The sequence below is a fragment of the Schistocerca nitens genome, chromosome 2 (genome assembly GCF_023898315.1).
Source record: "Schistocerca nitens isolate TAMUIC-IGC-003100 chromosome 2, iqSchNite1.1, whole genome shotgun sequence".
NCBI lineage: Eukaryota > Metazoa > Arthropoda > Insecta > Orthoptera > Acrididae > Schistocerca > Schistocerca nitens.
Window position 1 is genome coordinate 1087021428 of NC_064615.1, and position 24618 is coordinate 1087046045.

General features: G+C 43.3%; 1 protein-coding gene across 1 annotated transcript in view; it reads left to right on the plus strand.

Annotated features, from left to right (window-relative positions):
- The window catches only part of LOC126237483 (uncharacterized), a 461878-nt gene that overhangs the window by 384613 nt on the left and 52647 nt on the right, over positions 1 to 24618 (plus strand). Inside the window, exons 28-30 of the mRNA XM_049947630.1 lie at positions 639 to 765; positions 2350 to 2464; positions 22928 to 23095. Coding sequence (XP_049803587.1) covers positions 639 to 765; positions 2350 to 2464; positions 22928 to 23095 — 410 coding nt within the window. The remainder of the gene's footprint in view (positions 1 to 638; positions 766 to 2349; positions 2465 to 22927; positions 23096 to 24618) is intronic.

A 24618-nucleotide genomic window follows, 5' to 3' on the forward strand; every position in this document is an offset into this window, starting at 1 on the left:
GAACATATTTAGGTGCTAGGGAAAAATTCATCCCCTTGGACAGGATTTCTGTGTCAGTATCACTATCAGTATAGCTATAAAGGCTAACCTCCATTCAATGCCTATCTCGTTTTAGTTCTTTCTCAGTTGTCTTCTGCTGTAGAGTGTCAAACTTCTTTTTCTTCTGTCCGTTAAAGACTGTTTCACATGACCTGCTGGCTTGTTGGTAGGGCAAGAAATTAATCTGCTGGAGCAAAAGGGTTCAATTACATTCCCAGTCAACTGACTCTACTAGCAGGATCAAATTACATGATATTATGTTCTGTATATGGCACTGGCCTAGTAGTATATACATCACCCTGATGAAGATCACTTACAACAGTGACTGGAATATTGGTTTTTATAAACAAAATGACAGACAGTCACATGCCCACAAATGTTTTATTGAAGGTGTCAACAGCAGCAGATGCCTATTTGCACACATATCTGAGATCTGATTGCAGTGGCTTTCTTTTTCCACCATATGTCTGTTCAGGGAAACCCTCTAACAAGTTTTGTAATGTGCTCATTTTTCCATCATTATGGAAATATTGATATTATGAATGATCAAAGTAAATATGTAGCAACATTCACACTAATTAGTTCCCATTGTTTTCTAGAACTTGAAGAGGACTTAGCAAATGAAAAACAGGAGTATGAAGATCTTACTACAAAATATGAAATGCTTGAAGAAGAACACGTTGTCACAAAAGCCCAGCTGGTCATGGAAAAAGAGACACTGCAGGGGTAAGTTGAAAAAAAAATGGTGATTATTTTTTAGTGGTAAACATGAGAACTCTTCAGAAATTAGAAGGAACCATAAGTTAACATGCAATTGTACTTAAAGCATCTATTAACGATTCTGTCAACAGTTCAGTATTTATTAGGCGACTAGTTTCGAACCCTTACAGGTTCATTTTCAAGCCTGGCTTACTAAGGCTGTGCTCACAATGCCTGATCTGAATAACAAACACTGAGTGGCAACACATGCTCTATAAGTGTTTACAGGATAAATGCCACAATCCAGATGCCTGTTACCAAGTCAAAATCCATGCCAGTGCAGCCTCAGTAGGCTGGGCTTGAAAATGAACCGGCAAGGGATCAAAACTGGTCACCTAATAAATACTGCAACTGTTGACAGGGCCGTTAATAAATGCTTTACAGAAATTAAGTAAAGTTGCTGTTTTCTGTCAATTAAATGATGAGACTGAGAAAAAGTACAATAGTATTTGTATAGATTGATTATGTTGTTGTTGTCGTCTTCAGTCCTGAGACTGGTTTGATGCAGCTCTCCATGCTACTCTGTCCTGTGCAAGCTTCTTCATCTCCCAGTACCTACTGCAACCTACATCCTTCTGAATCTGCTTAGTGTATTCATCTCTTGGTCTCCCTCTACGATTTTTACCCTCCACGCTGCCCTCCAATGCTAAATTTGTGATCCCTTGATGCCTCAAAACATGTCCTACCAACCTATCCCTTCTTCTAGTCAAGTTGTGCCACAAACTTCTCTTCTCCCCAATCCTATTCAATACCTCCTCATTAGTTACGTGATCTACCCACCTTATCTTCAGCATTCTTCTGTAGCACCACATTTCGAAAGCTTCTATTCTCTTCTTGTCCATACTAGTTATCATCCATGTTTCACTTCCATACATGGCTACACTCCATACAAATACTTTCAGAAACGACTTCCTGACACTTAAATCTATACTCGATGTTAACAAATTTCTCTTCTTCAGAAACGATTTCCTTGCCATTGCTAGTCTACATTTTATATCCTCTCTACTTCGACCATCATCAGTTATTTTACTCCCTAAATAGCAAAACTCCTTTATTACTTTAAGCGTCTCATTTCCTAATCTAATTCCCTCAGCATCACCCGATTTAATTTGACTACATTCCATTATCCTCGTTTTGCTTTTGTTGATGTTCATCTTATATCCTCCTTTCAAGACACTGTCCATTCCGTTCAACTGCTCTTCCAAGTCCTTTGCTGTGCAAGCTGATTATACTTGATTAAAATAACTTTGTAACTGATATTTCAGTCAAGTTGTATGAGCTATAGTTGGTAGCCAATCAAAGTGCTTTCTTGAGCACCTTATGCTTGATGAATTGTATTGTTTGTTGGTACATGCTGAGCTTTGTAAAGTGTACCTAGCTGCAAGCTGACAACACTTGTACCACCACTCCCACAAGCCCCGCTGCCTCTCTCGCTCACTGCAATCGGTCAATAGCAAAATTATTCAAGCTATAGTTTGAAACCTTTTATAATTGGTTGCCATTATTTTGATAGTGTTTGTTTTCTTATATGACAGTTTCTTTGTGTTTCAGTCAACTCCTGTCCCTAAAGAGGGAATTGGCTAGTGCAGAGTCAGAACTTCGTACTCTGAGAGAGACATACAACTCTAAGCAAGATGCTTGGATTAAAGAAAAACTGGACCAACAGGTATGTCTTGTGTATGATAGTTTTAAATCTGAGGATTTCTGTGTAATTTTATGCACATCAATGGGAGTATGACACAGTTATGTGCTATACTGATGTATCTCCTCTGAAAATTTATGGTTCTAAGCCAGTTACAAGTCAACACAGAAAACAAAAGTGTGTAACCTTGAACACACACAAACAAAACTGGAAAGAATAGCTGCCTCATATAGAGAAGATGATGTTAATGCAAACATATTGTAGTGTAGAGGTAGAAAGAAGAGCAGTGGAAGGGATAGAAATATGTGAAGGAGGAGAGGTCCATCAAATGTGGAGTTGGGGGTGGGGGGGGGGGGGGTGGGGGGGGGGAGATAGCCAGATCAGATTTCCTTAAGGAGCTAGTATGGTGGATGGTAGATTAGGGCACACATAGTGACCTGGTCTGGTTCAGCTATTGAATTTGACTAAATTGTATCGGCATCATGCTCTGAAACTAGGTGATAAGCTTTTCCTTGGCCTGTCTTTGATGGTGGTTATGTATAAGAGTGAATAGTGGTCTGGTGGTCTTGTAAACATAGAAAGTCATGAAGGAACTAGTTTTAAACTGTTAGTTTTTTCACCTGTTTTCCTGTTATGTTATGGATGCTCCAATTTTAGCACCATTCAGTGTTAAAATGTTCTATAATGAAAATAAAATTGCTTTTAGATACAGTTTTCAGTCTCAGAATAGCTTGCATGACCCAGTTCACAGTTTTATTTCTACCCTATTAGCACCACTGTGTGTTAAAATGTTCTATAATGAAAATAAAACTGCTTTTAGATACATTTTTCAATCTCAGAATAGCTTGCATGGCCCAGTTCACAGTTTTATTTCTACCCATATCGCACTCCTTCCCTTAGGTAGCAGAAAATGTAAGTTGGTGTCAATTGAGTCTATTGTTCATCTCATTTCTCATGTACACATTAGTACACAAGTGAATTTTGTTTCCTTAATGGCTTTTCTTTGGAAATGAAAGATACTTCTAATTTTTTTTTTTTCATTTTCAGATGGAAATACTAACATACATCTTACCTTGCCTCCACTCTTACAAAGTGAAACTTTTCTCTAAGTTTGTGACATCAGCAGTTGTATATAATAGATTACAAGTGGACTGCAAAATACTCTGGGATTTTAAACTAATGGACACTGAACAAATAACAATAATATCAAGTTGTTAGCTATGCCAATAGTATGTCTGAGTTAAATGTTACAAAGCTAATTTTTATTTTATATTTGTGTTCAATTGAGAAAGTTTGTGATACAGACATGTTTTTGGACATATGAAGAAGATCTCATGGAATGGAAAGGTGAAGTTTGTGATGTAAGCCTATGACCGAACTATCAGCCTGACTGCAGGTAGAGCACAGTCTTCCTATTTGTTGCAGCACTAGGAGAGGGAAGGATGGCGTGCCTCTCTCATCCTCACCAACTTTTACTCCCCCAACCCCCCCCCCCCCCCCAAGGCAAGATTCCTGATACTCATTTTCACAGCAGGCTGGGTGGACCTGAGGCAGTCCCAGAGGGACTAGTACAAGAAAAATTGCCACCCTTATCTGAGATTGCGCTGAGAACCTCTGGTGCTGCAGTCTAGTGCTCCACCGATTAGATCACCATGGTTACTTCATGGAATGCTGTAAAAGAATTTATAGATATTGATTACATGTTAATAGATTAAATGTAGTGTCAACCAAAGACTTGTAAAATGTGGAGAGAAGCATGTGTCAAATAGAGGCTTTAGGTCAAATCATGCTTTGTGCATAGATCATGCAACTGGGAGCAGGCTGTCCATGAAAGTCTGGTATCCAGATTCTGGTTCCAGTCTGTCACACATAAAGTGTCAAGCTACAGGTCTATGTCTATTGTAGCAGTGATGGAGTCCATAATGAAAGATTAGCTATTAAGTTATTTTGAAGAAAATAACCTCTTCTGTGATCCACAACATGGTTTTCAGAAGGGGAAGTCAACTACAACAATAGTACTTAGTTACAAATATAAGTCTCAGTTTTGACGACTAGGAATCTATAGCATTGGCACTCTGTATCCCATATAAGGCCCACTCACAAGGGGAGACCGCCAATTGTGAAATTCAGATTCGATTCATACTGTGCATAATAAAAGCTCATGGCCAGAGGTGTAATGTGGCAAAGCACCAAGATGCACTTTTCAGCCGTTGTCCAGAAAATCGACAGTTAAAAGAAACCGTTGCGGTGAAATACTCTCTACGAGTAACAGTTTTCCACAGCGTCGTGGCGCAGCGGTAAGCGCACGGGTTCGTAATCCAAAGATCGCCGGATGAAATCTCGCGCCATGCAACCTTTTTAATTTCTTTTTAGTATCTGTTATTTGTAATTCAAATGTATACACACACACACACACACACACACACACACACACACACATATATCAAATGTCTGCTTGTGTCTGTGTATGTGCGGATGGATATGTGTGTGTGCGCGAGTGTATACCTGTCCTTTTTTCCTTTTTTCCCCCTAAGGTAAGTCTTTCCGCTCCTGGGATTGGAATGACTCCTTACCCTCTCCCTTAAAACCCACATCCATTCGTCTTTCCCTCTCCTTCCCTCTTTCCTGATGAGGCAACAGTTTGTTGCGAAAGCTGGAATTTTGTGAGTATGTTTGTGTTTGTTTGTGTGTCCATCGACCTGCCACCACTTTCGTTCGGTAAGTCACATCATCTGTGTTTTTAGATATATTTTTCCCACGTGGAATGTTTCCCTCTATATATATATATATATATACATATATATATAGAGACTTACCAAACAAAAGCGCTGGCAGGTCGATAGACACACAAACAAACACAAATATACACACAAAATTCAAGCTTTCGCAACAAACTGTTGCCTCATCAGGAAAGAGGGAAGGAGAGGGAAAGACGAAAGGATGTGGGTTTTAAGGGAGAGGGTAAGGAGTCATTCCAATCCCGGGAGCGGAAAGACTTACCTTAGGGGGAAAAAAGGACAGGTATACAATCGCACACACACACATATCCATCCACATACAGACACAAGCAGACATATTTAACTTTAAATATGTCTGCTTGTGTCTGTATGTGTGGATGGATATGTGTGTGTGTGCGATTGTATACCTGTCCTTTTTTCCCCCTAAGGTAAGTCTTTCCGCTCCCGGGATTGGAATGACTCCTTACCCCTCCCTTAAAACCCACATCCTTTCGTCTTTCCCTCTCCTTCCCTCTTTCCTGATGAGGCAACAGTTTGTTGCAAAAGCTTGAATTTTGTGTGTATATTTGTGTTTGTTTGTGTGTCTATCGACCTGCCAGCGCTTTTGTTTGGTAAGTCTCATCATCTTTCTTTTTAGATATATTTTTTCCACGTGGAATGTTTCCCTCTGTTATATTCATATCATATATATATATATATATATATATATATATATATATATATATATATATATATATATATATATATATATATATAACAGAGGGAAACATTCCACGTGGAAAAAATATATCTAAAAAGAAAGATGATGAGACTTACCAAACAAAAGCGCTGGCAGGTCGATAGACACACAAACAAACACAAATATACACACAAAATTCAAGCTTTCGCAACAAACTGTTGCCTCATCAGGAAAGAGGGAAGGAGAGGGAAAGACGAAAGGATGTGGGTTTTAAGGGAGAGGGTAAGGAGTCATTCCAATCCCGGGAGCGGAAAGACTTACCTTAGGGGGAAAAAAGGACAGGTATACACTCGCACACACACACATATCCATCCACACATACAGACACAAGCAGTGTGTCTGTATGTGTGGATGGATATGTGTGTGTGTGCGAGTGTATACCTGTCCTTTTTTCCCCCTAAGGTAAGTCTTTCCGCTCCTGGGATTGGAATGACTCCTTACCCTCTCCCTTAAAACCCACATCCTTTCGTCTTTCCCTCTCCTTCCCTCTTTCCTGATGAGGCAACAGTTTGTTGCGAAAGCTTGAATTTTGTGTGTATATTTGTGTTTGTTTGTGTGTCTATCGACCTGCCAGCGCTTTTATATATATATATATATATATATATATATATATATATATATATAAAGATGATGTGACTTACCAAATGAAAGTGCTGGCAGGTCGACAGACACACAAACAAACACAAACATACACACAGAATTCAAGCTTTTGCAACAAACTGTTGCCTCATCAGGAAAGAGGGAAGGAGAGGGAAAGACGAAAGGATGTGGGTTTTAAGGGAGAGGGTAAGGAGTCATTCCAATCCCGGGAGCGGAAAGACTTACCTTAGGGGGAAAAAAGGACGGGTATACACTCGCGCACACACACACATATCCATCCACACATATACAGACACAAGCAGACATATTTAAAGTTTGGGCAGAGATGTCAGTCGAGGCGGAAGTGAAGAGGCAAAGATGATGTTGAATGACAGGTGAGGTATGAGTGGCGGCAACTTGAAATTAGCGGAGATTGAGACCTGGTGGGTAACGGGAAGAGAGGATATATTGAAGAGCAAGTTCCCATCTCCGGAGTTCGGATAGGTTGGTGTTGGTGGGAAGTATCCAGATAACCCGGACAGTGTAACACTGTGCCAAGATGTGCTGGCCGTGCACCAAGGTATGTTTAGCCACAGGGTGATCCCCATTACCAACAAACACTGTCTGCCTGTGTCCATTCATGCGAATGGACAGTTTGTTGCTGGTCATTCCCACATAGAATGCATCACAGTGTAGGCAGGTCAGTTGGTAAATCACGTGGGTGCTTTCACATGTGGCTCTGCCTTTGATTGTGTACACCTTCCGGGTTACAGGACTGGAGTAGGTGGTGGTGGGAGGGTGCATGGGACAGGTTTTACACCGGGGGCGGTTACAAGGATAGGAGCCAGATGGTAGGGAAGGTGGTTTGGGGATTTCATAGGGATGAACTAACAGGTTACGAAGGTTAGGTGGACAGCGGAAAGACACTCTTGGTGGAGTGGGGAGGATTTCATGAAGGATGGATCTCATTTCAGGGCAGGATTTGAGGAAGTCGTATCCCTGCTGGAGAGCCACATTCAGAGTCTGGTCCAGTCCCGGAAAGTATCCGGTCACAAGTGGGGCACTTTTGTGGTTCTTCTGTGGGGGATTCTTGGTTCGAGGGGATGAGGAAGTGGCTCTGGTTACTTGCTTCTGTACCAGGTCGGGAGGGTAGTTGCGAGATGCGAAAGCTGTTGTCAGGTTGTTGGTGTAATGGTTCAGGGATTCCGGACTGGTGCAGATTCGTTTGCCACGAAGACCTAGGCTGTAGGGAAGGGACCGTTTGATGTGGAATGGGTGGCAGCTGTCATAATGGAGGTACTGTTGCTTGTTGGTGGGTTTGATGTGGACGGACGTGTGAAGCTGGCCATTGGACAGGTGGAGGTCAACGTCAAGGAAAGTGGCATGGGATTTGGAGTAGGACCAAGTGAATCTGATGGAACCAAAGGAGTTGAGGTTGGAGAGGAAATTCTGAAGTTCTTCTTCACTGTGAGTCCAGATCATGAAGATGTCATCAATAAATCTGTACCAAACTTTGGGTTGGCAGGCCTGGGTAACCAAGAAGGCTTCATCTAAGCGACCCATGAATAGGTTGGTGTACGAGGGGGCCATCCTGGTACCCATGGCTGTTCCCTTTAATTGTTGGTATGTCTGGCCTTCAAAAGTGAAGAAGTTGTGGGTCAGGATGAAGCTGGCTAAGGTGATGAGGAAAGAGGTTTTAGGTAGGGTGGCAGGTGATTGGCGTGAAAGGAAGTGCTCCATCGCAGCGAGGCCCTGGACGTGCGGAATATTTGTGTATAAGGAAGTGGCATCAATGATGACAAGGATGGTTTCTGGGGGTAACAGATTGGGTAAGGATTCCAGGCGTTCGAGAAAGTGGTTGGTGTCTTTGATGAAGGATGGGAGACTGCATGTAATGGGTTGAAGGTGTTGATCTACGTAGGCAGAGATCCGTTCTGTGGGGGCTTGGTAACCAGCTACAATGGGGCGGCCGGGATGATTGGGTTTGTGGATTTTAGGAAGAAGGTAGAAGGTAGGGGTGCGGGGTGTCGGTGGGGTCAGGAGGTTGATGGAGTCAGGTGAAAGGTTTTGTAGGGGGCCTAAGGTTCTGAGGATTCCTGGAAGCTCCGCCTGGACATCGGGAATGGGGTTACCTTGGCAAACTTTGTATGTGGTGTTGTCTGAAAGCTGACGCAGACCCTCAGCCACATACTCCCGACGATCAAGTACCATGGTCGTGGAACCCTTGTCCGCCGGAAGAATGACGATGGATCGGTCAGCCTTCAGATCACGGATAGCCTGGGCTTCAGCAGTGGTGATGTTGGGAGTAGGATCAAGGTTTTTTAAGAAGGATTGAGATGCAAGGCTGGAAGTCAGTAATTCCTGGAAGGTTTGGAGAGGGTGATTTTGAGGAAGAGGAGGTGGGTCCCGCTGCGACGGAGGACGGAACTGTTCCAGGCAGGGTTCAATTTGGATGGTGTCTTGGGGAGTTGGATCATTAGGAGTAGGATTAGGATCATTTTCCTTCGTGGCAAAGTGATATTTCCAGCAGAGAGTACGAGTGTAGGACAGTAAATCTTTGACGAGGGCTGTTTGGTTGAATCTGGGAGTGGGGCTGAAGGTGAGGCCTTTGGATAGGACAGAGGTTTCGGATTGGGAGAGAGGTTTGGAGGAAAGGTTAACTACTGAATTAGGGTGTTGTGGTTCCAGGTTGTGTTGATTGGAATTTTGAGGTTTTGGAGGGAGTGGAGCTGGAAGTGGGAGATTGAGTAGATGGGAGAGACTGGGTTGGTGTGCAATGAGAGGAGGTTGAGGTTTGCTGGAAAGGTTGTGAAGGGTGAGTGAGTTGCCTTTCAGGAGGTGGGAAACCAGGGGATTGGATAGTTTTTTGAGGTGGAGGGTGGCATGCTGTTCTAATTTACGGTTGGCCTGTAGGAGGATGCTCTGAACAGCCGGTGTGGATGTGGGAGAGGAAAGATTAAGGACTTTTATTAAGGATAGGAGTTGACGGGTGTGTTCATTGTCTGAGTTGATGTGTAGGTGAAGGATTAGGTGGGTGAGGGCAATGGATTGTTCAGTTTGGAACTGGTATAGGGACTGATGGAATGAAGGGTTGCAGCCAGAGATGGGAACTTTAAGTGTGAGGCCTTTGGGGGTAATGCCAAATGTCAGACAAGCCTGAGAAAATAGAATATGGGAGCGTAATCTGGATAGGGCGAAGGCATGTTTGCGGAGGGAATGTAAATAAAACTTAATGGGGTCGTTGTGAGGGTGACATGGTACTAGAAGGTGGAAAGTGTAACATGAGGCTGAAATGAAAATGAAAATAAAAATATATGGGGAGAGATAAAGGTGGACTGGAAGGTAACTGGAGATCTGGTGTGAAAAAAGGTGAGAAGGTGTTGGTTACAGCTGGGCTATGTTGGACTTGGGTTGGTTGATAACGATGTGTACAAAGGTTAGGTGGTTGTGTTGCCGCCAAAACACGTTAAGGGACGGAGAAATTTGGAAAAATTTCGAAAAAACTGCGTGTAATATATTAAAAGGAGTGGTTTTGTGGTGGCAGATTATGAAGATGAGGCTAACAATAGTCTGACGAAGAAATAATGACGTTAAAACCTGTGGGAAGCGGATAAAAATTATCAGTGATGTGGGAAAAACGGAAATGGAAATAAAGCGGAAGTTATTAGAACTAGCCGAAATGGTTGTTTAGAAGGTGAAAGGAACTGTTTGTGAACTAGAAATGGTGTAACGCGGAAGGTGTACACAATCAAAGGCAGAGCCACATGTGAAAGCACCCACGTGATTTACCAACTGACCTGCCTACACTGTGATGCATTCTATGTGGGAATGACCAGCAACAAACTGTCCATTCGCATGAATGGACACAGGCAGACAGTGTTTGTTGGTAATGAGGATCACCCTGTGGCTAAACATGCCTTGGTGCACGGCCAGCACATCTTGGCACAGTGTTACACCTTCCGGGTTATCTGGATACTTCCCACCAACACCAACCTATCTGAACTCTGGAGATGGGAACTTGCTCTTCAATATATCCTCTCTTCCCGTTACCCACCAGGTCTCAATCTCCGCTAATTTCAAGTTGCCGCCACTCATACCTCACCTGTCATTCAACATCATCTTTGCCTCTTCACTTCCGCCTCGACTGACATCTCTGCCCAAACTTTAAATATGTCTGCTTGTGTCTGTATATGTGTGGATGGATATGTGTGTGTGTGCGAGTGTATACCTGTCCTTTTTTCCCCCTAAGGTAAGTATTTCCGCTCCCGGGATTGGAATGACTCCTTACCCTCTCCCTTAAAACCCACATCCTTTCGTCTTTCCCTCTCCTTCCCTCTTTCCTGATGAGGCAACAGTTTGTTGCGAAAGCTTGAATTTTGTGTGTGTGTTTGTGTATCTATCGACCTGCCAGCGCTTTCGTTCGGTAAGTCACATCATCTTTGTTTTTAGATATATTTTTCCCACGTGGAATGTTTCCTTCTATTATATATATATCTAAAAAAAACAAAGATGATGTGACTTACCAAATGAAAGTGCTGGCAGGTCGACAGACACACAAACGAGCACAAACATACACACAAAATTCAAGCTTTCGCAACAAACTGTTGCCTCATCAGGAAAGAGGGAAGGAGAGGGAAAGACGAAAAGATGTGGGTTTTAAGGGAGAAGGTAAGGAGTCATTCCAATCCCGGGAGCGGAAAGACCTACCTTAGGGGGAAAAAAGGATGGGTATACACTCGCACACACACACATATCCATCCACACATATACAGACACAAGCAGACATCTCACAAGCAGACATATTTAAAGACAAAGAGTTTGGGCAGAGATGTCAGTCGAGGCAGGAGTGCAGAGGCAAAGATGTTGTTGAATGACAGGTGAGGTATGAGTGGCGGCAACTTGAAATTAGCGGAGATTGAGGCCTGGTGGGTAACGAGAAGAGAGGATATATTGATGAGCAAGTTCCCATCTCCGGAGCTCGGATAGGTTGGTGTTAGTGGGAAGTATCCAGATAACCCGGACGGTGTAACACTGCGCCAAGATGTGCTGGCCGTGCACGAAGGCATGTTTAGCCACAGGGTGATCCTCATTACCAACAAACACTGTCTGCCTGTGTCCATTCATGCGAATGGACAGTTTGTTGCTGGTCATTCCCACATAGAATGCATCACAGTGTAGGCAGGTCAGTTGGTAGATCACGTGGGTGCTTTCACACGTGGCTCTGCCTTTGATTGTGTACACCTTCGGGGTTACAGGACTGGAGTAGGTGGTGGTGGTGGGAGGGTGCATGGGACAGGTTTTACACCGGGGGCGGTTACAAGGGTAGGAGCCAGAGGGTAGGGAAGGTGGTTTGGGGATTTCATAGGGATGAACTAACAGGTTACGAAGGTTAGGTGGACGGCGGAAAGACACTCTTGGTGGAGTGGGGAGGATTTCATGAAGGATGGATCTCATTTCAGGGCAGGATTTGAGGAAGTCGTATCCCTGCTGGAGAGCCACATTCAGAATCTGATCCAGTCCCGGAAAGTTTCCTGTCACAAGTGGGGCACTTTTGTGGTTCTTCTGTGGGAGGTTCTGGGTTTGAGAGGATGAGGAAGTGGCTCTGGTTATTTGCTTCTGTACCAGGTCGGGAGGGTAGTAGCGGGATGCGAAAGCTGTTGTCAGGTTGTTGGTGTAATGGTTCAGGGATTCCGGACTGGAGCAGATTCGTTTGCCACGAAGACCTAGGCTGTAGGGAAGGGACCATTTGATGTGGAATGGGTGGCAGCTGTCGTAATAGAGGTACTGTTGCTTGTTGGTGGGTTTGATGTGGACGGACGTGTGAAGCTGGCCATTGGACAGGTGGAGGTCAACATCAAGGAAAGTGGCATGGGATTTGGAGTAGGACCAGGTGAATCTGATGGAACCAAAGGAGTTGAGGTTGGAGAGGAAATTCTGGAGTTCTTCTTCACTGTGAGTCCAGATCATGAAGATGTCGTCAATAAATCTGTACCAAACTTTGGGTTGGCAGGCCTGGGTAACCAAGAAGGCTTCCTCTAAGCGACCCATGAATAGGTTGGCGTACGAAGGGGCCATCCTGGTACCCATGGCTGTTCCCTTTAATTGTTGGTATGTCTGGTCTTCGAAAGTGAAGAAGTTGTGGGTCAGGATGAAGCTGGCTAAGGTAATGAGGAAAGAGGTTTTAGGTAGGGTGGCAGGTGATCGGCGTGAAAGGAAGTGCTCCATCGCAGCGAGGCCCTGGACGTGCGGAATATTTGTGTATAAGGAAGTGGCATCAATGATTACAAGGATGGTTTCTGGGGGTAACAGATTGGGTAAGGATTCCAGGCGTTCGAGAAAGTGGTTGGTGTCTTTGATGAAGGATGGGAGACTGCATGTAATGGGTTGAAGGTGTTGATCTACGTAGGCAGAGATCCGTTCTGTGAGGGCTTGGTAACCAGCTACAATGGGGCGGCCGGGATGATTGGGTTTGTGGATTTTAGGAAGAAGGTAGAAGGTAGGGGTGCGGGGTGTCGGTGGGGTCAGGAGGTTGATGGAGTCAGGTGAAAGGTTTTGTAGGGGGCCTAAGGTTCTGAGGATTCCTGGAAGCTCCGCCTGGACATCGGGAATGGGGTTACCTTGGCAAACTTTGTATGTGGTGTTGTCTGAAAGCTGACGCAGACCCTCAGCCACATACTCCCGACGATCAAGTACGACAGTTGTGGAACCCTTGTCCGCCGGAAGAATGACGATGGACCGGTCAGCCTTCAGATCACGGATAGCCTGGGGTTCAGCAGTGGTGATGTTGGGAGTAGGATCTACCTTCTACCTTCTTCCTAAAATTCACAAACCCAATCATCCCGGCCGCCCCATTGTAGCTGGTTACCAAGCCCCCACAGAACGTATCTCTGCCTACGTAGATCAACACCTTCAACCCATTACATGCAGTCTCCCATCCTTCATCAAAGACACCAACCACTTTCTCGAACGCCTGGAATCCTTACCCAATCTGTTACCCCCAGAAACCATCCTTGTAACCATTGATGCCACTTCCTTATACACAAATATCCCGCACGTCCAGGGCCTCGCTGCGATGGAGCACTTCCTTTCACGCCGATCACCTGCCACCCTACCTAAAACCTCTTTCCTCATTACCTTAGCCAGCTTCATCCTGACCCACAACTTCTTCACTTTTGAAGACCAGACAGACCAACAATTAAAGGGAACAGCCATGGGTACCAGGATGGCCCCTTCGTACGCCAACCTATTCATGGGTCGCTTAGAGGAAGCCTTCTTGGTTACCCAGGCCTGCCAACCCAAAGTTTGGTACAGATTTATTGATGACATCTTCATGATCTGGACTCACAGTGAAGAAGAACTCCAGAATTTCCTCTCCAACCTCAACTCCTTTGGTTCCATCAGATTCACCTGGTCCTACTCCAAATCCCATGCCACTTTCCTTGATGTTGACCTCCACCTGTCCAATGGCCAGCTTCACATGTCCGTCCACATCAAACCCACCAACAAGCAACAGTACCTCCATTACGACAGCTGCCACCCATTCCACATCAAACGGTCCCTTCCCTACAGCCTAGGTCTTCGTGGCAAACGAATCTGCTCCAGTCCGGAATCCCTGAACCATTACACCAACAACCTGACAACAGCTTTCGCATCCCGCTACTACCCTCCCGACCTGGTACAGAAGCAAATAACCAGAGCCACTTCCTCATCCTCTCAAACCCAGAACCTCCCACAGAAGAACCACAAAAGTGCCCCACTTGTGACAGGATACTTTCCGGGACTGGATCAGATTCTGAATGTGGCTCTCCAGCAGGGATACGACTTCCTCAAATCCTGCCCTGAAATGAGATCCATCCTTTCTGAAATCCTCCCCACTCCACCAAGAGTGTCTTTCCGCCGTCCACCTAACTTTCGTAACCTCTTAGTTCATCCCTATGAAATCCCCAAACCACCTTCCCTTCCCTCTGGCTCCTACCCTTGTAACCGCCCCCAGTGTAAAACCTGTCCCATGCACCCTCCCACCACCACCACCTACTCCAGTCCTGTAACCCGGAAGGTGTACACGATCAAAGGCAGAGCCACGTGTGAAAGCACCCACGTGATCTACCAACTGACCTGCCTACACTGTGATGCATTCTATGTGGGAATGACCAGCAACAAACTGTCCATTCGCATGAATGGACACAGGCAGACAGTGTTTGTTGGTAATGAGGATCACCCTGTGGCTAAACATGCCTTCGTGCACGGCCAGCACATCTTGGCGCAGTGTTACACCGTCCGGGTTATCTGGATACTTCCCACTAACACCAACCTATCCGAGCTCCGGAGATGGGAACTTGCTCATTAATATATCCTCTCTTCTCGTTATCCACCAGGCCTCAATCTCCGCTAATTTCAAGTTGCCGCCACTCATACCTCACCTGTCATTCAACAACATCTTTGCCTCTGCACTTCTGCCTCGACTGACATCTCTGCCCAAACTCTTTGTCTTTAAATATGTCTGCTTGTGAGATGTCTGCTTGTGTCTGTATATGTGTGGATGGATATGTGTGTGTGTGCGCGAGTGTATACCCGTCCTTTTTTCCCCCTAAGGTAGGTCTTTCCGCTCCCGGGATTGGAATGACTCCTTACCTTCTCCCTTAAAACCCACATCCTTTCGTCTTTCCCTCTCCTTCCCTCTTTCCTGATGAGGCAACAGTTTGTTGCGAAAGCTTGAATTTTGTGTGTGTGTTTGTGTTTGTTTGTGTGTCTATCGACCTGCCAGCGCTTTCGTTCGGTAAGTCACATCATCTGCTTGTGTCTGTATATGTGTGGATGAATATGTGTGTGTGTGTGTGTGTGCGAGTGTATACCCATCCTTTTTTCCCCCTAAGGTAAGTCTTTCCGCTCCCGGGATTGGAATGACTCCTTACCCTCTCCCTTAAAACCCACATCCTTTCGTCTTTCCCTCTCCTTCCCTCTTTCCTGATGAGGCAACAGTTTGTTGTGAAAGCTTGAATTTTGTGTGTATGTTTGTGTTTGTTTGTGTGTCTGTCGACCTGCCAGCACTTTCATTTGGTAAGTCACATCATATATATATAATTCCTGGCAATCAGTTGCAACAATTATGCATATTATAAGTTGTTGAAAGTTGTTTGTCGTGGAAAAACTGACGAGTTCGAACATCATTATGTTTTCCGCAAACAAAGTTGTATTTCACAAATGTTATTAATTGTCTTCATAATGTTAACCACATATAGTTAACGGAAGACGTAGAAACGATATTCCGAAACGAATACATATAGCGTAATTCAAACGTTTGAATTAGAATAGAGACCCCGCGAACACAAATTTGCTGTGGCAGGTATGAAATATAAACTCCGTTACTCGCTCGTTACACTTGAAGGATAGATGTTGAATGGGCCGAAACGAGCCGCTGCGTAACAGCGTAGTTACCTGCTAACTTCGAAAGAAGGTAGATGCGGGCCCTAGCGCAACTTATAACATCGTCGAAAATCAGTGCGGACGTGAAAACTTTGGTACACCCTGTCAAACAAACGGAAAAACGGAGGCGGTACAATTGGAGAGCGATCCGCCTTCACCAACATGCATAAGCAATTCATTAATAGTATATATATATTTGAATTACAAAAAACTAATAATAAAAAAAATTGCATGGTGCGAGATTCGATCCGGCGATCTTCTCATTACGAACCTAAGCGGTTACCGCTGCGCCACGACACTGTTGAAAATTATTAATCGTAGAGAGTATTTCACTGCAACGGTTTCTTTTAACTGTCGATTTTCTCGACAACGGCTGAGAAGTGCTACTTGGTGCTTTGCCACATTACACCTCTGGCCATGAGCTTTTATTATGCGCAGTATGAATCGAATCTGAATTTCACAATTGGCAGCCTCCCCTTGTCAGCAAGCTAAAGTAATATGGTATTGGAGGAGCTGTTCTACAAACTCTCCAATTGTACCTAAATAACAGATGACAGATTGTATCAGTGCAAGGAGCAGACACAGGTGAAATGATGTTAAAATAGAACAATGTCTACCTAATCTGCAACTCAGTGTCAATGAAAACAGTAGCAAATCTTGTTGTAATTACATGTAAGTACAACATGACCAGTAGACTGAACATAATTTCATGGAAGGATTTTCACATTGGAGGGCATGATCTAGCTTTTCATGATCCAGAGCTAAACATATGATAGAATCTCTCACCATCACTTAATGATCTGGAGCTAAATGAATGATAGAATCTCTCACTATCTGATGGGCATATAGCTTTTTATGCACATTGGGCACAAAATGAACATGGTAACCCATGGAGTTCAGCCAATCATGCTAAATGGGATTGATGTGGTTGCTTCCTACAGCAGTAAAACTCAACCCGAGATGCAGTAACATGGGTGTGCTTACAGTAGTATTTTGAAAGAAGTTCACACATTTGGCCAAGTATTAACAAAGACAGAGCCTGCAAAGTGGGAGCTGACATAGGACTTGATACATTCTTGGCGATATCCATGAAAGAAACAAGGCATGACATAAAATAGCATCAGTAGTCCCAAAAGCTTGAAAGTGTTGTCGCAGACATTTCTCGTATATGCCCCATTCCTCAAAGGACTCATCGTATGGAGAAAAGGGTGGCGGATAAACCATTTGGGCCATAGAGGGCAAAACAGTAGGTGACACAGACTGAGGAAAATGCCGACTAGACAGAACGTAAGCCAAAGATTGAAGGGCCTGAGTTTGACTGTCCAGCACCTGTGATTTGTGGTGTAGTGCCATGGTGAGTGACTTGCTGTTCGACCAACCAATGATAAAATGTCCTCCATAGCAATATCAGCCAATGTGAGAATAAACGGAGGACCAACAAAAGTAGAAATTTGCACAGAGAATAGGACCACACTCATCACCAGTTGTGTTGTAATTACGTGTAAGTACAACACGGCCAGTAGACTGAACACAACTTTATTCCATGGAAGCTTTAACAATTCACATAATATTTAAGTAACATCCAACAGGAGCCAATCACGTACACAAAGAGCTGTAGCAATACACATGGAGAACAGAGACTAAGTGTAGCTCGACTAGCCTTAAATAGATTGGGGCCTGTAGTGTGCTCTGATGGTGATGACACACACACACACACACACACACACACACACACACACACACACACACACACACACACACACTCTCTCTCTATGCAGATGACATAGCGCTGCCACATGCATAGCCTTTTGAAAGTGCACGCATGTGCCACTGCGACTCTGCTATTTTACAACACTGTTTCTCCTATTGATTGGCTTATTATTCAGGGTGTATATGACCTGGGACAACTGGGAGATCCAGGAAAAACCCAGGAATTTTTTCATCCAGGAGAAAACCTGGAAAAATCTGGGAATTTTTTAGAATTCCATGAATTTTTCATTGTTTTAGTTTTCAGTTAAATTTTTGTAATTTTGGCTGGTAAGAACCAATATTCTAACAAAGGATATTACTGTATCCCGCTACTGCAGAATAATACTGCAGCAATAAAACATGAACTAGAGAAAAAAACGAAAATAAAACTTAAATTGCAAAAGAAATGCATGATATACAACAACAAAACACAGCGCGCATACAAGTGTCTGCCAACAGCAAAATGTGTCAAAGGCTTTAGGGAGACTGTGCAATGCTTCATAACAACAAATTGCCTCCGATGAGCATGACATCACAACTGTTTACATTTATATTCATTTCAGATGTTACGCGCGGGCTCACATGCACGCGCAGTTGAGTTGCGGATGAGTAGTACCTTCTCCTGCTTCTGGCTACAGAAATGTGGTTGTTGGCTGTGTAAGCAGTCGCAGCAAGAAGCTACTGGATCTATGGAGGGGGGGGGGGACCAATTCATATTATTGAGGAAAAAGCCTTGTTTCACAAAGTGCCTAGCATCCAGCGCACATTGGTCTTTCGATTACTCATATGATTTTGAAATGCATGCCTGTTGGTTTTTGAACACATTCTAAGCTGATTTCTGAATGAATCATAAGTTGATTTCTGAATGCGTGCATAGTGTACGTGATGTCTATGTCAGGGGAATCCTCATCATATCTAGAAATAAACTTTCCTGCAGGCAAATGGGGATGGGGCTATACGAGCTGAGCAGAGTAAAGCTGAACGGGTGAATGCCAATCACTATCTGATTATGTGGTTGATTGGGTTTGCGAATGACCAGCATTGTTATAATTACTAGCAAAATCCATAGATTCAGACTACCAGAGTGGAAATAAATGACTAATAGGAATAACAGGTAAGAAAGATTACGTATTATCTCCTCGTTGTATCCAAGAAAGTGAAATTTTGACAGAGAAAATTTTTGGTCAGATCGCTACACTAGTAAGGGCCAGTTGCACAGTCCCCGGTTAGCAGTCGCTGAAGTTCTATTCTGGAAATAGCGTGGAAGACGCATTGTACGAACATGTAAAAACACCTAACCAGAGAATAATTGCGCAGTAACTAAACCGGTGATTCTGGCAGAGTTAGTGAAGTTAACTGGCGAATAAGTTTTGACAGTGGCAGGAATAGTTCCAGAATTAGTGATGACAAGATTGTTAGTTAGAATGAGGAAGGAGAAGAAAAAAGGACATCACACAAATTATGGAAGAATATGACAATTCCAAATTGATATAAAAATTTCATACTACTATGTTTTGATTTCATGCTTGAGAAACTGGAGCGTATGAATGAAATATGAAACTAACGTGAAACTTTTTGCTTGTAGTAGGCCTAATAGGCATTTGATATTGTTACTTCGTGAATTATATTCTATTGTGTTATAAAAATGGCCATTGGTGCCAAAACAGCCTGGTTTATTTGATGTGTTTTACAAATGCTGCAATATTAGAAAGCCTATTTTGTTTTATCTAGCAGACAGTGACAAAATAGATGTACTCAGTTTGAGAAACCACACCAGTCTTGGGTACTATTTGTATTAACAGCTTTTGCAGTATTAGACAATGACATTTCGATTTTTCATATAGCAAAACATTTGACAAACTTTGTTGAGGTAATAGATTCTTTCACAGAAAGGAAAGCATGCCACGTAAAGCTGTAGCAAGATTAGAGAGAAAAAAATGCTAGGAGCTAAGGATTGAAGAAAAGTGTACTGCCTTGCTTGCCTCTTGTTTTTACTGGTTTTATGTATCCTATATTTAATTTTATGTCAAGCAAAAGAGAAAGTTATTGCCTAATAGTCAATAAAGAGCACAAATTTTCTGAGCTCTTGTTCTCCCGATTACAAATAATCTCCTCAACTATTAATTGCTAGGATTTTTTTAAGAGGTGCAGGATGTCAAACCAGCCGACTGGGAGCTGAAGAGGCACCACAGGACATTTTAATTTCCACTGTCCTGAATATAGTTTGATGGCATCCATTACAAAATATACACTTTTCAATTCCACAGAGCGAAATTCAGTGACGTGCGATAGAAGAATGCTGTGTGAAGAGGCGTGGCACTGCACTTTGGCACACTTAAGACCACATAACATGCCTTATATTTCCTCGAGCACATAAGTTTTATGTATCAGACTCTCCAGAAAGATGTGCACTACAAATGAATATATTTTTGAAATTCTATTTTTTTTAAATTTTTGACATCCTATCTCAAACACTTGATGGAGGAGGGTGGGGGGCGCCACTATCTAGTATTGCTCAGGTGCGTAAATATTGTAGATCCAGAGCTGATGCACAGAGCAGTCTGAATTATAGTGGGGAAGTGTGTAGTCTCCATGTGTCCGTGTTTACATTTAGTGATTTTGATGTTTCCTCTTCGTTTACTGCTCTCTCGTCAAATGAAAATAAAGCAGATTTCTGTGGCCGGGAGCTATTGAGTGAATACATTCACATAATTATGGAAGGCTAAAATATGTTATTCGTTTCAGATTTTATTTTATTTCCACCTTTCTGACAGTCAAGCATTAATTGACTTGCAGAACAATGAAGTTATTTTTGTCGGTTTGCTAAAGAAATTTGGCTTTTATTAATCTTTCCCACTGAGGCAGTCAATGTATTTGAAATGAAGTGTTTAATTCCACACTATTGGCTAATTTCAACTGCTTGCTGCATTTCAAGCATGTTTTCATCTTCTAGCATGTATGACATTATGCCATAATAAAGAACCAAACATGAGACAATATAGTACAGGTACTCCAAGAAAATTTACATCCCAAAAACTACACTGAAAAGCTCAATATCAGGTCAAGGCCTACTTCATTGGGAGTCTGGACATATGAATGTGCACTCTAAGTATGCAATTTAAATGTGCACATTTTAGTATGGTTCATGAAATTCCGATGCTTTTGGAGCATCCTCTGATGTCTTGTTTCTTTTATGACATAATATAAGATCTTTTAATGTTTTACACATAGGGGCTTCCTGCGTCATCGTAGCAGAGCAAGCACGGTGGCGCCTGTTATCTGGCGCTCTCTGACAACTACTGCAATTAACCTGTTTCTAACATGTCACAGGAAAATATTGCAAATGGTGGTTTGAAAAGCATTACTTTAAAAGTAAATTTCCTTTTATGCAAGTTGGACTCCGTGCAAGAATGTATGATGAATTTCTTAAATCACAGAGTGTTTGATTCTTATTTAACAATCAGCTCATTGGTGACGAGCCATTTAGAGAAATTTCGAGCCCAGAAGATCAGACATCTATGTTGTTATTATGAGCAAATTGATGTAGTACTACAGGATGCCCTCTTTCCTCCCTGGTAACTAATTTATTTGTGGAAAACTTAAAGGACAAGTCACTGGACTCAGCTAAAAATTTTGCTGGCACATTTGTGTGATATATTCTAAAGTGTAACATGCATAAAAAAGATCAACATTATATATGAAAGCTTAGCTTCTCTTGGAGTATGTGAAAGGCTTGCTTATCTAGTAGAAGACTACGTATATTAATATAAAACATTAACTTTTCCTGTTTGTGTATTCATGTTACTTAACAGTGATGTTGCTATTGACTGAGTACATCACGAGTCTTATGGTCTGAATATCTGCTGTCACCGGCTGGCGAGATCACATGACTGGGTTACAAAAGCACATCGCAATCTCTATTTCAATGGTCCGGGAAGTAACATGAGGTGTTTGGTGGAATTTGAATTCATACTTTTGTAATATGAAACTATGCAGTGTACATGTTGCTGCCCATCAAAGATCTTTCCAAAACATGTTTTTTTTTCCTTGCATTTCATTTTCTAAAGTGCTAGGAAATTCTATGCCCATGCATAAAAACATAACCATTCAAGGGATTGATAAGTTTTACAGTTCTTAGGGATAATCTACTGCCATTTAACATGGAAAAAGTGTGTTTTCACCTGGGAGAAACTGTATTTTTAAACGGAAAATCTGGAATTTTTTTTTCCTTGTCCATGTGTACTCCCTGTTATTGTGAAGTATATCGTAATCTAGTTCTTAACTTTATGTTTTATAGTACCCACTGCAGTACATAGTTTAAATTGCAGTATTTTATTCATTTTATTGTAGTAAATTCTGATGCTGTCTGCCCAGCCATGGCTGGTGAATGACATAGAACTGGTAAAATAAGGTAATAACCTGTGTTTCATAATTAACCCACTGAATACTCTGAAAAGATAGATGAATCTGAGTACAGTTTTATGGAAGTTTCTAAAAATTTCAGTGTTTTCTCCAGAACATTTATAAGAGAATCTGACACCATCAAAGAACATTGTAATAATATTTTGTTGCTGAAACCCCTAAACCATGTAGCAAGTGGCTTTTCAAATGTGGTAATTTTCCTTCTTCTCTAGATCTTATATGTCACCTGAAAAATAGACAACAACATATGTCATTCAGATTTGGGGTTACAGTTGGATAGGAAACTGCGCTGCCACAATCAGTTCTCCAGTTAGGAAATGGCCTCACTTCTTTTCAATACTGCAACTACTTAGCATACACTTTTGCCTCCATGAACATGTATGTTTCACTTCATTTAAATCCATATCTAAAATACACTTAACATCCTACCAAATGTTGGTACCGTGTTGCATTGTGACACCTGTAAGCAGTTTATTTTCCCAAATAAAATTTTAGTTTGTTTACCATGTGTGAAAATAACCAGAATCAATCTTTACTTTCCTGTTGTTGTGGTTATTCTCCGACACAGTAATACCATGTTCAGACTGGGGCTCAAATCTATATCTTTGCTTTTTGTTGGTAGTGCTATCTGAGCTACCAAGGCACAACTGGTGTCCTGCATTGCAGTTGTCATCTGTCAGTATCCTTTTCATACTTTCCAATGTCCTTGGGCTCTCCTGCAGTCCTTGCTAACCAACTAACCAAATACTTCTTGCAGATATGCTAATTAAAATAAAATTATGATAAGCTTTATATGAGAAAGTACAGTAAAAATACAAATCTGATATCTCTTCACAGGAGAAACTAAAGGAACTGGAGGCAAAAACAGCAAGAAACGCTGATGAGGCTTGGGCACAAGAGAAAGGAAGGCTGAAAACTATTGTTGAGGAGAAGAACAAGGAAATAGAAAGTGTGAAGAAAGAAAAGCGTGTTTTCAGTGATCAGGCTGATCATTTCCGCAAAGAGGTAAATATCTCATAACAAGGATAGTAGAAAAATGATATTTTTTATGATAACAGTAATGTATACTGTAGTAACACAGTTCGCATTTTCCGTCGCACTTCACATAGCGTGGACTGGGAACTGTCTGCTATACATGCCTGATGTGAACTGACTGGGCACAGCCTGTGCTGCCTGAGTTGTTGTTGTTGTTCCGCCGGCAAAGGTTGCGACCAAATTCTCGCGTGCCCTCTGGTGGACGGGACTCTACTTGCGGCAACTACTGTCCGTGACGCACCGTGCCGTTGTGCACCTCCAGTGATCTTTCTGGTGGCTACTGCACTCCTCCTCCTTCGGGGGGTGAAGCCACTGTGATCCACTGCGTTGGAAGGTAGAGCGTTGTGCAGGAGCGATGACCTCCACGTCCATTGGAAGGCTGGAGTCGAGGGGATCTGCCAACCCTCGAGCCGGAACCTTCGAATATGGCTGGAAGTGACCCACACGAAGAGGCCCCCATCGTCCCACCACCAGAGCCCGGGACAGAATGGGAGACAAGCCATCGAACTCTGGATCCTGGTCCAGTTCGGGAGGGACAAGACCCAGTGGCGGGGACGATGGGGAAGGGACGACCACAGGTGAACCAGCCTCCTGAGAAACCAGGCCTGCGAGGGGGGCCGGCTCTTACTGGGGCATCTCTAATGATGGGGATGCCGGTGCTGGAGCTACTGGAAGCCACCAGGGCTGAGAACCATCGCAGTGTGGCAGAGTCACAGGGGGGAGGAGCGGTAGTGTCCCCTGAGAAAACAACACAGGTGCCGGCAATGGGGAAGCCGATGCCCGAGGGGTCGGAGGGTGGGTGCCCAAACATGGACGTAGCTGATTTTGGTGATGACGTACCTCCCGGTCCCCAGCCTGCAAGGTATAGAGCCGGCGGCCATTTTGGCACAGGACCACCGCCGGTATCCAACGTGGATTGCGACCAATCCCACATGCCCAGACTGACATACCCGATGGAAAACCAGGTACTCCGTTTTGCGAAGACTGGCAAGAAACAGTCTCGAGGAGGTGCAGCAGAGTCCTAGATTGGCGCCCGTGGAGGAGCTCTGCGGGGCTGCGTTCTCCCATCGGTGTGGTCCGGTATGCCGTCAGGAAAAACGTCAACGCCTCCTCTGCAGGAAATTCGTGCACATACTTTTTCATCTGCATCTTAAATGTGCACACCATGCGCTCGGCTTCCCCATTCGATTGTGGATGAAAGGGGGGAGAGCAAACGTGCCGAATACCGAAGCGCCTACAAAAATCCTGGAAGGTCTGCGAAATAAACTGAGGTCCATTGTCCGAGACCAGGGTGACTGGCAGACCTTCCACAGAAAAGATTTTTGCTAGTGCCTGGATTGCAACTTCTGAAGTGGTTGAGGAGCAGCGAACCACATATGGGAATAGGGAATAAGCATCAATGACAATGACATTGAGAAACAGGCCCGCAAAATCAATGTGAACACGTTCCCATGCCTGGGTTGCAGGCGGCCATGAAGAGAACACTGACCTGG